This window comes from Fusarium pseudograminearum, chromosome 4 (assembly GCF_000303195.2).
Source record: "Fusarium pseudograminearum CS3096 chromosome 4, whole genome shotgun sequence".
NCBI lineage: Eukaryota > Fungi > Ascomycota > Sordariomycetes > Hypocreales > Nectriaceae > Fusarium > Fusarium pseudograminearum.
Window position 1 is genome coordinate 3,848,032 of NC_031954.1, and position 15,713 is coordinate 3,863,744.

Genomic DNA, 15,713 nt, shown 5'->3' on the forward strand with positions numbered 1-15,713 from the left:
AGAGTAACATGTGCAAGTCGGTTACCGATATTCAAAGCCCGTGACTTTGAAGTTGTTAGTGACACTATTTCCATTTTAGACTTTCACGTCACTGACAAAGTATAAATAGGAAGGACCCAAAAAACTAAAGTCGGGTCGCTGATTCAGGACGCTTGTGTTGTAACTTCCCGATCTAACGACACTCGAATAAACTGTGTTTAATAATCCCTCAAACATTGTGAATATTTGATCAATCTGGTCTTTAACTGTTGCTACATTTGTGCCTGGCTGTTATATTCTTCATGGAGACATGGTTACCGCCAAACAGCTGCCTGCCAGTGTCAGTGCCATTGCCAGTGCCATGCCAGTGCCACGCAAAGTGACATAGTAACACCAGCAAAAATGACCACTCCAATATCAACATCGCCCACCGCATCGCCCTCTCCCTCGCCCTCGGCCTCAGCTTCCTCCCTCCTCCGTCGCGTCAGCTCCTTCAAGACAAAAAACGACATTTCCGAGCGTTTGGGTTCCCTGAGGATGAGTGCGTCTCCTGTACCTCTGATCTTACTTCTACTTTTGCCTGCCCTTGCCAAATCAACACTCCAAGGCTGACTTGAAAATGCCTTTTTCAGCCAGTGTCAGAGTGCGCACAAGAAGCACTTCTAATCCTGCCTCTGCCTTCAGAAACCGCTCTCAGCCTGTCACGCCTGTTACACCCAACACGCCATCATTCCCAAGGCTGCGACCTCCGGTGAATGTTCCCCGTTACAATCTTCCTGCATGGGATCGTGTTGCCGATGCGGTTTGTCACAACGCGGAGCCTAAAAAGGCGACTTTTGAGAAAGTACTTAAGGCCTTCTTCAGCGATCATGGTCGAAGAAAGTCGTCAGTGGGGTACTTTCGTCTTCCGGACTCGGTGCGGTTTCGAATCTGCATGTACCTACTCCCTGATAACGAAAAGCCTTTGCGCCTGAACAAATTTCCATTCAACCAGGATGTCTGGCGCTCACAAGACTTCGCGTCGGCTTATTCTACACTGGGTCGAATCTGGCCGTACTTGGAAGTATCATTCGCCTTTCGCGCAGATGTTCTCGTCGCATTTCTCCAGAAAACGAGACTACACGCCGTCCTCTCACCATTCACAGGACCAAGAGTGAGCCCTCTTGTGACGAAATGGCTCAACACGTATGGGACATACGCAACCAACATCACTGTCGAGTTGGACATGTCGCATCTGAGCGGCGCTCCGGCCCACGACGCTGCAATGCTCCTGGCCAACTCTGAGAAAACTGGGCTGCTCTTCAAAGACTTCATCATGTCACAACTGAAGCGCAGCGAAGATTGCCCTTTGGAAAGCCTGGTCCTTTTGTGTCGAAGATTCTACGGAAAGCGGCCGCCGAAGCCAGAACCTGTGCCAGTCAACACCGCAAGCAGCCGACCACCTTCGCGAGGCGCCAGAACACCCGAAGTGCACAGTCCAAGGGGCAAGGCTCTTCAATTTTGGGAATCTAAATCAAGAGACAAGATAGTTTTGAGCCCCGCCTCATCCTACGATGACCTCAAAAGCGAAACAATGACTCTCCGTCTTGAAGATGACTATTGTCCAGATTCGCACCTTTTGTTCTGCAACTACATTCTTCACCTCAAGGGCCGTATCGCATCTATTCGAATGTGCGGCTTCAGCGACGACTATACAACACGCCTGATAGGGGCCTTTTTCTCGGGTCAAAAGACGCTCGCCTACCGTGTCGCACCATCGACAGTATGGCCCAAACTCGACGGCCAGAAGTCTTTCCAGGACGCAGGCCACGGTATCATTACGCTGGATGAACACGAAGTTCCTGCCTCGAACAACATACCTAATGCTTTGCGCAAATGGCAAGGCTGTGTTCAGCTCCCACCACCCCTTATCGACTACCACGGAAACCTCCTTCTTCCCTCCCTAGTAGACGACTTGCAACGGTTGAGGGAAGGTGTTTCGCGAAGCGACACAAGCTTATCGGAACGTACATGCGAGGAACTGCAGATAAAGGATAAGAAACAGAGTTTTCTATCGGAGAAGAGAGCGTTTTCTTGGTTCAAGGAACGAAAACTCAGGAAGAAGAAGAGAGAATTGTCGAGAGACGCCGCTACGACATATTGAAACGAAATGTACCACCACCAAGAGCGGGGACTATGATAGAACGGTGGCTCATGTATGTTCTCATTGGGCCCCAATATAATGGGCCGGGTATAGATTCATCAGGTCATAATGATGCACGCACAACTCATTCTTGTGCTACCCAATACATAAAGAAGTTAAACTAAACTTTGCTCTATAATCTTTCGTCTATCACATAAACGCTCATTGCTTTTGTAAAGACTATAAAGAGGTTAGCAAAATGTCTCAAGTTATGTCTGAGATAATGAAATGTAGTTAAAACTTACAATTGCGAACTTGCTTCTGGCTCGAATTCTGCTTCCGAAAATCATCAAGACCCACGGGACGAGTGTGAGTACAGAAGCAATGCCCCCCAACACACATCCAGCCGTTCTCAGTCCAAGGTTGTCGAACATTATGCCAGTCAAGACCGGGAATATGCCGCCCAACACATTGCGGCTGAAGCTCTGTGCAGCGAGTGCTGATGAGGCGTACATGTGGTACGTATCGGCAAGATAATTGAACGTGGCGAGGTACACCGAGTAAATGCCCCAGTTCGCAAAACCAATTCCAATAGCCTGCGTGTAGTGGCTCGTGCTGGCAGGACTCAGGAACGCAACGAATAAGCCGGCGGGAAGAAGAAGCGACGTCATACATGAAAAGTATAGCCGAGCCTCGGGGGAGTCTGCAGGGAAGTGCTTCCTCATGAATCGCCAGAACCGTGGGACTTCTTTCTCGTGGCAAGGACCAGACCAAAGAGGGTGTTTCATGAGATTCTCTTGAAGAATAGCCACCGTCGTTGCAACGATGGCTGAAATCATCATTGCGACATAGATGCGCATAGACATGTTGTAGTTGTCGCTGTACAGATATGGCACGACGGAGAAAGACAGGTAGAGAACGGCCCATGAGAATGCGGCCCAGAGAGAGAAGGAAAAGACGACAGGCTCGGTGAAGAGAAGATAGAAAGGCCTTTTGACGGAGGTGGCCATCATCTGAAGAAGAGGAGGCCGCTGCTCATCGGCTTCCACAAGCCACCGAATCCTTCGTAGGTTGCTTCTCTGGCCGTACTCGACTTTTGTATCGTGTTCTGTCAAGGTCTCGACGCTTGATGCAGATAAGCTGTTGCTGCCGTTTTCCTGGGCATCAGTAACCCAAATTCCGTAGACTCCTGCGTCCTCCAATTTCTGGTACCATTCATTCAACTTCTTAGCCTTCCGCGATAGCAGCACTGACCCCCGAGTCTCTTTGAAAAGCGCCACGATAGCAATCAACAGCAGCCCGTCCAAGATGACTTGATGCCAGAATGACCATTTCCAGGCCAGGGTGTCATCCTCCAAGTCGTTGACGAAAGCAGCCGCCACCAAGGGTCCAAGTCCGGTGCCGAAGAGCACAAAACCACTGAACAGTGCCATAGGGGTGTTTCTCTCTTCCTTCTCCCAGAGGTCGGCGATGACTCCACCGACGACTGAACTGAAAACAGAACCGCCGACACCAACAAAGAAGCGAGCGATCAGCATCCCAACCAAGTTTGGCATGACAGAGCAGACGGCTTGGAAGATGACAAAGACAAAGCCAGCCAAGATAAAAACTGGACGTCGACCCCAGATCTCAGAAATTGGTGCGAGCGCCATGGGAGCAAAGGCAAAGCCCGCACAGAAGGTAGTGATTCCAACAAGTGTTGCTGTGTGACTTGCTCCTATATCCTTAGCCATTGCTCGAGAGGGGGGTGAATAAGTTCCAGCCGTGTATGCTGTGAGCATGGTGGCGATACACGACAGCGCGAGCATAATGTTCTTCCGTGCCCGCGGCATGGTAAAAGGGGATGCGTACGGTCGCAGGTCTGGACATTGTGGCAGGCTTGCGGTGATAGAAGGGTTCGATCCATGATATGAAGGAACTGTTGGCAGGGGAGTGTCGAGGGTTAGATACAAATATGATATAGGATCTTGGCTACCAAGTTTCGATTGTGTTGTCGATGTTGGGACAGTGTTCTCTAGCCCTATCTCGAGATCACCAAGGTCCTGAGGGGGAGTATCTGCAATCTGACGCAACCCAGGTTCCGTCATGTCAACAAGATATAAGAATATTGATAATCGATGCAATGGTGTTCCGTGTTGGGTGTATGGACGTCATTCGCCTTGTAATGTCTGAGTAAGAAGTGAGAGTGCAAGGACAGAACTATTGGGGACACGGAGTCAATAAGGGCGAGAAGGAGAAGAGAGGAAAGCAGTAATCCACAAGAAAAGTAATACCCGGGGCACAAACCCGGGGTTATTGAGGCTGGGGTTACAGGGCAGGAGATGAGATGAGGGCCAGAAGGCGGGATCTCGACGGGAATAATCTTGTCTTGGCAAGGTATCCGCTTGTTTAACGTTGCGGGACCTTTGTTCTTGCGTGTGACTCGGCCATGAGAAAACGCTAACGGATAGTACGTTCTCACCGAAGGGTCACAACGACGAGAGGGAGCATTGCATCTGCGGCACGGTCATGGATGCTGCAGTAGGTAGGGAAGAGGTCAGGGCAGAGGTCGGCTCGATGAATGAGACTCGGTGTGCACCTCAGCTTTGGTGATTGGCCTTGACGTCTGATTCGATATGATGTTGACCTTATTTGATCGTTGGCCAGCTCAAATTTGCAAGAAGGGAATACTAAGGTCGTTTCGTATTCCCTCGATTCGCCTTATGGTGACCCGCGGGTTTCTCGCCGGGGCCCATTGCCTTAGTAGTATAAAAACCGGGCAGGGTGTCGGGAATAGCATGGATATGATCTAAGCTGGACGCTAAACATTTAGCCCAGTCTAGAAACTCCACGCCACCTAAAACCATCTCGAAGATGCCGTTCGGCAAAGCCTCCTTTCGGACAGCCGACAGTGAACGGTACGTTGTCTGATTGGCCAGGTTTCCGAATATCTGCAAGCCAAGCACTTCTGTACAATAGAGGGGTCTGGTAATAACAGGTCATATCTTGCCATTGCTGTATACCCGGCTATCTCGTTTGCAGATCCGATATCTCCGCCATCTGGCCTTTGTCAAAATCGATGATGCATGCGCAGTACATACGCATTGGCGGGGTCCCATTTCCGCGGCCTCCATGGCCATCGACATGCCACCCCAAATGTCGGTAAATGTAACCAAGCACCTGACTGGTCACTAGTGTTCCGTTGCTCCTTTCGAAGCATGTCTGGGTCAATTTGTACCAATTGAAGATTCAATTAGGGACCTTTGGAAACAGACCCTGAAACTGCTGGATTTCATTAAAGGTAGAGATGAGAAATATGTCTCTTTTGAAAGTCCATCTTCTCATATTCTCGTCAAAGTACCAGGGGGCCATTTCTCCGCGGCAATCGAACTGTATAGCAAAGGCTTAGTACCACTTGGCCTGCCTAGCACAGCGCCGTAGACGCATCGAGAACACAGTCTTGGAACGCGGTCAAGAAAAGGGTTCGGGAATAACCAATATTGATATACTAGTCGCGGCATCTGTTTCGTAGCCAAGAGTCGCAACTTGAGACGTCGTGGTGCAGCACGAGTCGCGCCTCAACCTTTAATGCAACCCTCTTGATTCAGTCGATATCATCCGCGCTAGTCTGTCCATTCCCTTTCTCATCAATTTTGGGGCCCAATTGTTCCGTCGCCTCCTTTAGTGCTCCTTCTCCATCGAATTCGTCGTCGTGCTGTGTGTCGACTTGGTCGGGCAGATTTAACGAATCGTGAGCGCCTTCCTTCAACGAACCGTCCTCGTTCACGTAATCCTTGTGGTACAGCGAGAACAAGATGACGAGATATGGCTCTTCCGTTTCTTTGTTGCGCAGGACATATCTGAGCTGATGTGAGCGTTTTGGGCCGGGCCTGTAACGAGTGTAAATGAAGAGGGCTAGATGAAGGGATTCCTTGCCCATCATTGGAGGCAATACGATATAGCAGGGGAGATATTCGTTCGACTGGAAGGGGTTTGCTTACCTGAGACCTTGACCATCCCAGTACTTCATTATGGGTAGCTGAAATCCAGGGAGGTTCAGAGCGAGGTCGGAAAAGTTCAGATAGGGGTTGAAGAAGTCGAAGCCATATGTCTGACCATACTCGAACACCCATTTCTCTTTGCTATCCGCCCTGAGAGCCCACTTCATTCGAGCCTTGCTGGTGAGAGGGGCGCCAACTTCTTCACGAGCCTCGAGACCTTCCTCGTCACCACCTTCCTCGAACCAGAGTCCGCCCTTCTCTTCATCAAAATCGCCCTCACCAACGTGGATAGTATTGAAGGAGCTCAATGCTGGGCCATACAAGTAAGGTTTATCGGCGTAAGCGTCGCCGTCCAGACCAGGATCAATCCACCATCGAACTATGCCCATAGCCGTGTTAAATCCTGGTGGTAGGCGGTCTCGAATAGGGTGGTCAAAGTCATTGCCGAATTGTAAGTCGGTGGCCTTGATCCCGGAGGCGTCATCAGTGTCGCCGCTAGAAGGTTTCTTTGGTGTGAAACGGAATGAAATGCTGTATTGATCCCGGTTGTAGGCGTGAGGCTCAGTTGAAAAGTAGGGAGATGTTGAGGGTGAGTTTCTTGGCAGACCCTTGTAGTCGTTGATGCGGATGTTGAGTTCAATATCGGCGCGGTCGCTCTTGATGGTGATGGGCTTGGCAGTGTTGACTGGAACCTCGACCTGTTGGCTCGGGTCATAATGAGGACCAGCTGTGATGCGCAGGATGTAATTCTCAGCCATTTCGTCTATCGCTTCTTTCTATAACAGCTCTTTCTTTGGTGTTTTGTCTGTGTCTAGAACTCGCTCTATTAAAAGAAAAGTTGAATGACGTAACTGAGTCGCTAAGCTCGAGCAGCGATTGACAAAGACCTAACCTACAGTCGATACCAAAAACAAATGATGATGAAGTTGAAGCAAAATAACGCAGTCGTTCATTTATTAACAATGTCTTTGATAGTGGCGCTGGTAGTAAGTAAGCTTTATAGTCAGGTATGACGTGAGTGTTTTTCCATCTCTGCATGCTCGTTCAGGTTTCTGCAATTGGATTAACTGCACCAGCCTATGTAAGCTAAAGCATACAGATTGGATTACATTATCATCTTTAGGGTCCAGACAAAATCATGAGATCGCCAAGATGAGGGATGTATTCTAGAATATACGTAACATAATGAAGGTAATGAATTCGAGGTTATTTAAATGTAATTGTCTGTCCATGTCTGCATGTCTGTCGAAGTGTTGCGGAGTCAGCAAGTGGTATAGAATGAATGCCTTATTGCTGCCTGAGGCATCAGAAGGACTGTTGCCTGAGTAGGTGCGTCTATCATCCCTTCCCTAAGTTCTCTCCCCAAATTCCCCACAGTCCTAGAGTCCCCGAGTCCTTCCTTCTACTTCGAATCGTTTCAATCAGGTCGCTTCAATGAACACTGAGTGTCAATTTGAAGTCACCGGCGGATATCCATTCTCAATCCATTTTAATTAATAACTAAGCAAGATATCAACTCGCAGGTACCTACTTAGGAACATTATTTGTCCTCCACAGATAAACCATCTTCACTATCGAGACATGTAGGCCCAACTGCTTCGCAATGAGTTCACAGCTGGTGAGATGAAACGTTACCATCCATTATAATGATTCAACACAGACTCGCATTAATAAAACAAATCGACAGGCCTCAATAACTACCTGTTCTACAGATAACGCCTTCTGTTATCAGATCCATATCCAATTGTCAATCGCCTGCTTTGAACGCCAGTTCTTTTTCATCTACTACGCACGAATTCCACTATTGCAGCACACTAATTAAACAGCAGCTATCGGTCTTGCCCAGGAGTTGATCTGTTCTGGACAATGTGCGCCAGCGCATCAATCACTGTCTTCATTAGCAATCGCGCAATCTGCCAAGCCCTTTGACGAGGAGTAGCTCAACATACTCTGTATGTCCATCTTGGATCTTGTGGCGAAGTAAAAGTCTTCGTTAATCTTGTCCTGCCTGTGTTCGCACGGAATATGACATGGGCAAAACTCATAGTCCGTGGACAGCGGAGGGAGGTCTGGCGTGGACATTCGGGTGTCGATTGGTGTCTTTGGATACCAATCTCCACTCAGAACATCCTCTTCAAAGTCATGCGTCTCCAACTGCGCTTCGCTGGGGTCAATGGGAGTCGAGTGACACCAGGAGCCAGTGTGCGCAAGACCTTCGTCAGAGGCGAGATGTGAAGGTTGATCATATTTGTGCGAGGGGACCAGAGTATTCTCGAGTGAGACCCGAAGACGCTTTCGAGGCGAAATCGGATACAGTTCATATTCTGGCTCTAACTTTGGGAGAGATGGCTGACCAGTGTATGAGCACAAGTCTTGGTTGGACAGCTGATGCAAGCCACGTGATCGTGGTACCTGTCTTCGCAGCCGAGCATCAGCGCCATTAGGGATGGTTCTGAAAAGGCCAGATCCAGATACATCGACCAAGTGGAGAGGATCAGCTAGGCGTCTGGGACTTTCTGATAGTCTTTGCCTCTCACTGGCTTTCTGGTGGTTTGGTGTTGGGGCTTGGCCGTGGGCACGCCTGAGTTCATACATTGGTGAAGAAGGGGCAGACTTGGGGAAAGCACGATGGGAAGCCATTTTGTTGCGAAAAGGAATGTATGTCTTGTTCATACAGAGAGATGCAGTGTATGGGCCTCAAGTGATGGCGACAGCAAGGCAGGGCAGATAAGAGTATGAAAGGAGTCCTACTGGGACTCATTGAACTCTTGAGTGTTGTCAAGTGATGAAATTCAGAAGCAATGATGGGTTTGAAGAGGATGGGGGATGATTTTTGATGGAACTGAAGAAAAGGTATGAAGAAGGGAGAGTGTAAGAAAAGAATCGGGGGGGAGGAGGACTTTATTTAAGTCGAGAGGCCCAAGGTTGAAGGACCCCCGCACGAGCCAATCAGAAGACAGCATTTTAACCTCACACAACCTCATCCTGGCACTTCTCATCACACACACTTCATTACAAGAACTATCAACCCATTCTTTCTACTATTTGATTATGCGTATACATTGGACACCTCACGAGAGTCCTCTTGGTGTTGTATACTTGTCTGTTTGTCTACGCTTTTGAACCTCGAGTTGGCTGTGTGTCTTGTCATGTATGCTGTATGACAAGTGTACCAATGCCGCCGTTAGTGATTCAGTGCAAGTCTCGGACTATTGAGCAACTTACATGTGCAACATGCATGTGCGGGCTGTGCTGTGGGAGGTGGCTCTGATACACAACGTCGCCGTGGACTGTTTTTGTACTTGACCTTCATGCTAGTCGACCAATTCGTAATAAAATATACGTCTTCAGACATGTACATCTGCAGTATTACCTTTTAATCTTGCATTCCTGACTCACTGGATACACACTGACGGGGACCTATAGCGGATGGTTGAAATAAATGAACTCTCTTGCTTGTATCTAAGAATTGAAGTCATATGTGCAGTTCGTAAGGAATCATTATGCAGTCTGAATGGACCAATGAGGTGTTGTGCGGGCAAATATCGGGAGTGTTGGCGTTGTTAATAAGCTACCAAGGGACGTAAGAGAAAGGGGACTCCGTTTATTTAGTAGGTACCTGGGTTTGAGTCGACATGTAAGACGTACATGATTTGACGCTGACAATCGCCTATAGAATAAGGTAGAGATACTTAGATGCCCCCCCTTAGTGTACATTGTGAAAAAGGGACAGCGGCCAGTATAAGCGTTTTCAAGGCATCTAACTTTTACGAATACGGAGTGTGGCAGTCGTTTTACACATCTTGGCTACCAAGCCACATCTCCTTGGCCATATTATCAGATCGAGGTTCCAGATTAGGTGAATACGGCCGCATTGTATGCGACACGTATATATGCATATGTAAGTTACTTCCTTCCACGACTTGTTTTTCGCTATTTGAAGTTCCGCAATGCTGCTCAAACTGGTTCCTGTACTACATGAGTACATGAACTTGAGGACATCTGGAATCCCTGAGCCGCATCTTTGGCTCGGATCAGATCCCTGGTTCTCCTTGACGGTTTGCTGTCTTCCCAATTTTAGTTGTGTTGCACATTGTGATGGCTTGTTTACAAATGGGATATCGCGCAACGAAGACTCTCCGAGACTTGTCATACACTGATGGTAGCATGTAACGTGGAGAAGCAGACTGATACAAAAACCCGACCTGTAGTACTGCTTTCGTTGTGTCTCTTAGATTAGGTATGCAGATGTGGCTATGATCGATCAGCCACAAGCCACAATCCTTCAGTACCTGAGACCCTTGTAATTCTAGTCGATCAATGCCTATCATCCGGGGGCCAGCTGATGGTGATAGAAAGTGGTACGCCCCAACGAAACGACAGCAGGATCCGTTCAACAAACACGTCACCGAAGATTTTCTAGGCCAACAAAAAAAAACTCATTTAATCTCATCTTTATCTTTTTCATCCTGCAAAGAATTAAAACGTCAAGTCCGATTCACGGGCGCCATATCACCGAATGCTCGGTACATCTTTCGGTGAATGGGCCTTTATCCGCCTGTCCATCGCACTCTTTCGCTACACGCCATTGCTTTACATATTTCTTATCTTTATCTTGCCTCTCGTACAGCCCGTTTCTGTGGTGTTTCCAACTGTCTGTGTTCTCCTAGCAGCGCTGCTGGTAGAGTGTATCTTCTACCTGTTCATATACAGACCGTTTCTTGGTCGGCTCAAGCGGGATGCAGTCTACCCACCAGAACTTTCGCGACAAGATCGAAAGGTGCTATTTGAGCGATGCTTCGGAAATGTGGCTTCGCCAGAGATTTACTTGAAGTGGTGGTTCCTGGATGCGGATCCGAATGAGATTCGGCGGGACAACGTGAGAGAGTTTCTCTTGTGGGCTTTCTTTGAAAAGCCTGATGGGAAAGGTCTGTTGGCAGAAGACGAGGAGATGGTGGAGGAAGAGGTTGAACACTATCTGGTGCTTCTAGAGAACCGCCTTGGACGACCATTCGAAAATGGAAGGGGAAATGCCAAGAGCCTTCGTTTGACCCTTGATGGCATCACGACAACATATCGCAGTCTTCTCTGGTACATTATCATCTTCTTCATCGACCAGTTCACCCACTTTGCTTTCCGCTGGCACGGATTTGAGTTTTATCGACGACCTCGCTCCTCTGCGCTTCGTGTTTTCCCGCCGCGTCCACAAGAGCTGCTTCCAGGCCAGCAATCCCCCTCTTCACAAATAAGTTACTGGCACCGCCCGCATACAGCCCAAGACAAACTTCCCGTAGTGTTCTTCCACGGCATCGGAGTTGGATTGTCGACATACATCGGTTTCCTGGCTGGGATTTATAACACAGGCGATAAGAAGAGGAGCGTCGGTGTAATCGCGGTCGAAACTCTACCTATCTCATTCCGCCTCACCCCAGCCATTCCTGATAAGAGAGAGTTCTTGTCTCAAATGACAGCCATCCTGGAACACCATCATTGGGACAAATTTTCGTTGGTATCGCACTCTTACGGCTCTGTCCTGACAACACATATCCTCCACGACTCCAGACTCAAGCATCGCGTACCATCAGTTGTCCTCATCGATCCTGTTACTATCATGCTTCATCTTCCCGACGTGGCGTACAACTTTACTCGTCGGAAGCCCAAGCGAGCTAATGAATGGCAGCTGTGGTATTACGCGAGCACTGATCCAGGAGTTGCGCTTTGTCTAGGCAGGTATTTCTTCTGGCGCGAGAATATTCTTTGGAAGGAGGATCTGTTGGGGACTCAGGATGACGGTCGCCATACAAGGCATGCCGCAGTGACGCTGGCTGGTCGCGACCTCATAGTCGACACTGCTGCTGTTGCAGAGTATCTAGGGGTTGATCTGGAAATGCGAACACGGAGTCTAGTAGCGGAATCGCACAACGGCGTGGAGGTGGTCATGTTTCCGAAGTTGGACCATGCGCAAGTGTTTGACGATCGGACAAGTAGAGATTCGGTGATTCAGATGATTAAATCAAGATGCGAAAGTTAGTGGGTAGCATCTGCGGAATAATCCAAGAATAGAACAAAGTCGAGATAGACAGCAACAAAAGAAAACACCTTGTCCGTTCGCTAATTCTTTGTTTTAATGACATTGCCACCCCATTCAGACAAGTCTGCCCGAATCGGAGACGGTCCGTTTTGAATCATGAGTAACTGGAAGTCTTCATCGGATTCATTTTTGATCTGATGTTCAATCCATGCAGGTACAAAGGCAAAGTCTCCAGGAGCCAGCTCGTGATGTTTGAGTTCTGAATTGACGGCCTCGCTGACGACTAGAGTGCCGTTACCAGAGACGGCGTAGATTATGGTATCTAGACATGAATTAGATGCTTGCTACGATAAAAAAGTCTTTGGCCGACCTTGCTCGCTGTTGTGTCTAATCGAAGATCTACTGTGTGGTCGGGTGGTGATGACTTGATTGTGTCAGTAACGCAACGCAGAGCCGGGAGATTGTATCTGAGACAATCTACTCACCAGAAACACACATATTGTCGCACTTTCCCACGACGGCGGGACGTTCGATGACGGGTCCTTCAACAGTTGGATGAGTCGGTTCGAGCTGCTCGGCTTTGGTGATGTTGGCAGTTGCAGGCATTATCATCGGAAGAATCTCCGAGAGAATGGGTATCAAGGCGCTCATCATTGCAAATTGAAGTTGATAATAATAAAATATGGTAAAGTGTTAAGGATGGCTAGGAATGAATAGCCAAGAAAGAAGTTCAAGTATAATAAAGCAGGTGTCGGTGAGTGACGTGAGAGGCGAAAGGTGAAGGTATTCCCAATGGTTAGATGACGTCGCTGCACTAATAAACGGGTGGTGTAGAGTCAGCCAACAAAGCAGAGAGAGGTTAGCAGCCACAGTAGTACAAATGTGCGGTTTCGGTGACGATGAGAAGCGTATGACCTAGCAATTTGGCGTTGAGATTGATGAGCAAAGCAAAGCAGAACGGTATCAGGCCTCAAACCTAGAAACTCGGCTGCAGATGCGACCTGAACCTGGACCTGGACCTGGACTTAGCTAGAGCTGGACCGGGGCCTAGATTCACCCCCAACCACCCGCTGTTAGTCCTAGCGGCGGCACAGCTTCGCTACGAGACCCTTAAAAGGCCTAAATGGATCACGGCTGATAAAGGATGATTGATCTGATTGATAATGCAAGGCCGATAGAGACTGGGGTTGAACAAGTGCGTACGACCGATGTGCAGGGGCTTGAGATCTGGACAGTTCTTCAATTTAACTAAATATTTAGATATATATTGACACATGTTATATATCATCCGGTAATAGATCAGCCAGCACTTAAATGATGGTGACGACGATCCTCTCCACTTCTCCCCCGGCAGTTATCGTTAATGGATCCTCCAAAATGTGACAGAAATATATATAATATGATATGATTGACATCTCCAACGTCTTAATCAACTGATCTGCTACACAATTTAGACAGCCTTAATTGCAAGCGCCATCGCAAGCCAGTCCATTCCTGTCTACACGCCCTTTCCAAGGGTCCGGCTGAACTCCGCTTAGTTGCATCATTTGGGGTCATGGCTAACTAAATTGAAGCTCCCTTCGCAGCTCCCCAAGTCGGGCCAGACCGTCTGGATCAACATCTAGCTCGCCACCCCTGCCCAAACCAAGTGATATAAACTAATCAAGCTACTCAGTCAGTCTATGAGCATTTAACTGTCCTCGTCTTGATCATACAGCATCTCACTCAACCTTTTCTCCTTCTCTCAGAAACAATGTCCATCTCGAGTCAAGCATCAGAGTCACCGCTATCGCGGCCATTGTCGTCATCAGAGATACCATCAGATACCTCATTACTTCTAGACCTCCCTCCTGAGCTCATCGATAACATTCTTTCTCATCTCTCACCCTACGATCTGTCTGCTATATCTGCTACCTGCCGAGATCTGCGCAAGCATGCCCTCTCTGACATCCTCTGGCAGCCTCTTGTCCAAGAGAATGTTCCCGGCATGACTCTCACCAGTCCTCATCCTTGCAGCAGCTATCATGACCTCTACGCCTCGCATGATCGACTCTGGTTTCTTCCCCGGCAGAAGATCTGGTTTTGCGATCGAGATCTTACCGGCAGACTCATGCTTGTCCGTTACGACCCACGTCGAGGCTGCATAGAGGGCTACCAGCTTCTTGCAAGCAGAGGTCGACCGCTGCATCAGAGCTGGCTTGGCCAAGGCGATGTCTTGATCCAAGAGTTTGATCCAAAAGTGAAACTCCATCTCGACAAGCCTATTCTGCAGTTCCGGGTTGGAGAAGAAGCCCCCGTTGATTTCACAACGCGACCTGGTGCTAATCGATTTGCCGACGAGATGCCTGTCACGCTTGATGACCGAATCGATGCTCTGTTCAGCAACTTTATGCTTACATGTGAGCTCGACCAAGAAGAGGCCCAAGACAACCTCAAAAGCTCATTCCCGTACGGAAACATATGGCCACCACCTTCTGTACCTTCAGACCATCATGTCTCGGGCGGCAGCACGCAGATCACAGAGGAGGGAATCTTTGTCAACACGCCAGCGACTCGGCCCCGACGACGCAGGGATGTTTCGGAGAGGTTCTTCCGAGTTCGTCAGTGGATGGAAATGGCGGGCGGTTTAGCTCGTATTGGTATGGCTGCCGGTATGACTGGGATATTTAACATGCTAAGATTGTCTCGTCCCGCAGCGGCCGGTGGTCTTCCTGGCGTCCACGTCGGCGAGGAACTCATCACCTACTCAACCCTCGATCCAAAGTTATACACGCCAACGCCGTTGAAGCCTTGGAGAGGCATCTGGGTTGGTGATTACAGTACCCACGGGTGCGAATTCCTGCTTGTTCACCAGCCCGACGACGAGATGCCGGCAACGGACGAGGAACTCGGGCTCATACGCGGAGAGACGGAAACCGAAGGGGCTTGGGTAACGAGACGGGATGAAGGGCGCACGTATCAGGGACGGCTTGAGGCTATTAAGCTAACGGGTGACCCCAATGTTCCGCGAGGAGAGATCACTTTTCTGGCCAAAGATTTGAACGACCTTGTTACTGGGCCTCCGGCAGACCCTCGCTTCCAAGGCATGAAGACGGTTCATAGCCAAGGTCATATTGCAGATACAGGATTTATATCAGGTAAGTGTAAGCGGGGGTTTGCAAGGCAGCTACTAACAACCCGACAGACAGGTTTGTTAAAAGCCACCTTATCCTTGTTAGTCATGATCGCATAGCTCAGCACTGGGTTGAATTTGGCCATGTGAGCTATTTCCAGAGGGTTAATATCGATGAGTTCCTTAAGGTGTGAGGGAATAAGTGGATAAAAGCATATGATTGTATTGCGTATCAACATCGCTCATCGTTAGGGTGTTCATTTCTACTATAGTATTATTTGAGGAGGTTGTCATTCTTTCGACTTGTGTCTGTCGTGTGGTGCCAGGAATCTGGCACCAGATATTACATATATTTGTATTTTCCATATGAGATTACGAAGTCAGGCAAAAATGCACCAATATGAATGTACTGTCCTTAGTCTTTCTGTAAGAAGGCGTATTTTTCGCCATACATAACGACATCTCATTCTGCTGATAACTTTCAAATGC

At 48.6% G+C, this 15,713-nt stretch overlaps 7 protein-coding genes across 7 annotated transcripts; 3 read left to right on the plus strand and 4 right to left on the minus strand.

The window, feature by feature from the left end:
• Positions 1-381: 381 nt before the first annotated feature.
• FPSE_11138 (uncharacterized protein) lies at positions 382-2,122 on the plus strand (the record flags this gene model as incomplete). The annotated part of the gene is made up of 2 exons (XM_009264255.1): positions 382-499; positions 612-2,122. 2 exons carry the CDS (start codon positions 382-384, stop codon positions 2,120-2,122), a joined length of 1,629 nt encoding a protein of 542 aa, XP_009262530.1.
• A 201-nt stretch (positions 2,123-2,323) lies between these two features.
• Positions 2,324-4,188, minus strand: FPSE_11137 (uncharacterized protein; the record flags this gene model as incomplete). Its single annotated transcript, XM_009264254.1, has 2 exons — positions 2,324-2,341; positions 2,407-4,188. 2 exons carry the CDS (start codon positions 4,186-4,188, stop codon positions 2,324-2,326), a joined length of 1,800 nt encoding a protein of 599 aa, XP_009262529.1.
• A 1,496-nt stretch (positions 4,189-5,684) lies between these two features.
• On the minus strand, positions 5,685-6,839 carry FPSE_11136 (uncharacterized protein; the record flags this gene model as incomplete). Its single annotated transcript, XM_009264253.1, has 2 exons — positions 5,685-5,940; positions 6,082-6,839. 2 exons carry the CDS (start codon positions 6,837-6,839, stop codon positions 5,685-5,687), a joined length of 1,014 nt encoding a protein of 337 aa, XP_009262528.1.
• A 1,060-nt stretch (positions 6,840-7,899) lies between these two features.
• On the minus strand, positions 7,900-8,721 carry FPSE_11135 (uncharacterized protein; the record flags this gene model as incomplete). The annotated part of the gene is made up of 2 exons (XM_009264252.1): positions 7,900-7,940; positions 8,031-8,721. The coding sequence occupies 2 exons, from the start codon at positions 8,719-8,721 to the stop codon at positions 7,900-7,902; spliced, it is 732 nt and encodes a 243-aa protein (XP_009262527.1).
• A 1,879-nt stretch (positions 8,722-10,600) lies between these two features.
• Positions 10,601-12,112, plus strand: FPSE_11134 (uncharacterized protein; the record flags this gene model as incomplete). The annotated part of the gene is made up of 1 exon (XM_009264251.1): positions 10,601-12,112. The coding sequence occupies one exon, from the start codon at positions 10,601-10,603 to the stop codon at positions 12,110-12,112; it is 1,512 nt and encodes a 503-aa protein (XP_009262526.1).
• An 80-nt stretch (positions 12,113-12,192) lies between these two features.
• On the minus strand, positions 12,193-12,718 carry FPSE_11133 (uncharacterized protein; the record flags this gene model as incomplete). Its single annotated transcript, XM_009264250.1, has 3 exons — positions 12,193-12,434; positions 12,483-12,536; positions 12,598-12,718. 3 exons carry the CDS (start codon positions 12,716-12,718, stop codon positions 12,193-12,195), a joined length of 417 nt encoding a protein of 138 aa, XP_009262525.1.
• Positions 12,719-13,865: 1,147 nt separating this feature from the next.
• FPSE_11132 (uncharacterized protein) lies at positions 13,866-15,418 on the plus strand (the record flags this gene model as incomplete). The annotated part of the gene is made up of 2 exons (XM_009264249.1): positions 13,866-15,249; positions 15,297-15,418. The coding sequence occupies 2 exons, from the start codon at positions 13,866-13,868 to the stop codon at positions 15,416-15,418; spliced, it is 1,506 nt and encodes a 501-aa protein (XP_009262524.1).
• Positions 15,419-15,713: the final 295 nt, after the last annotated feature.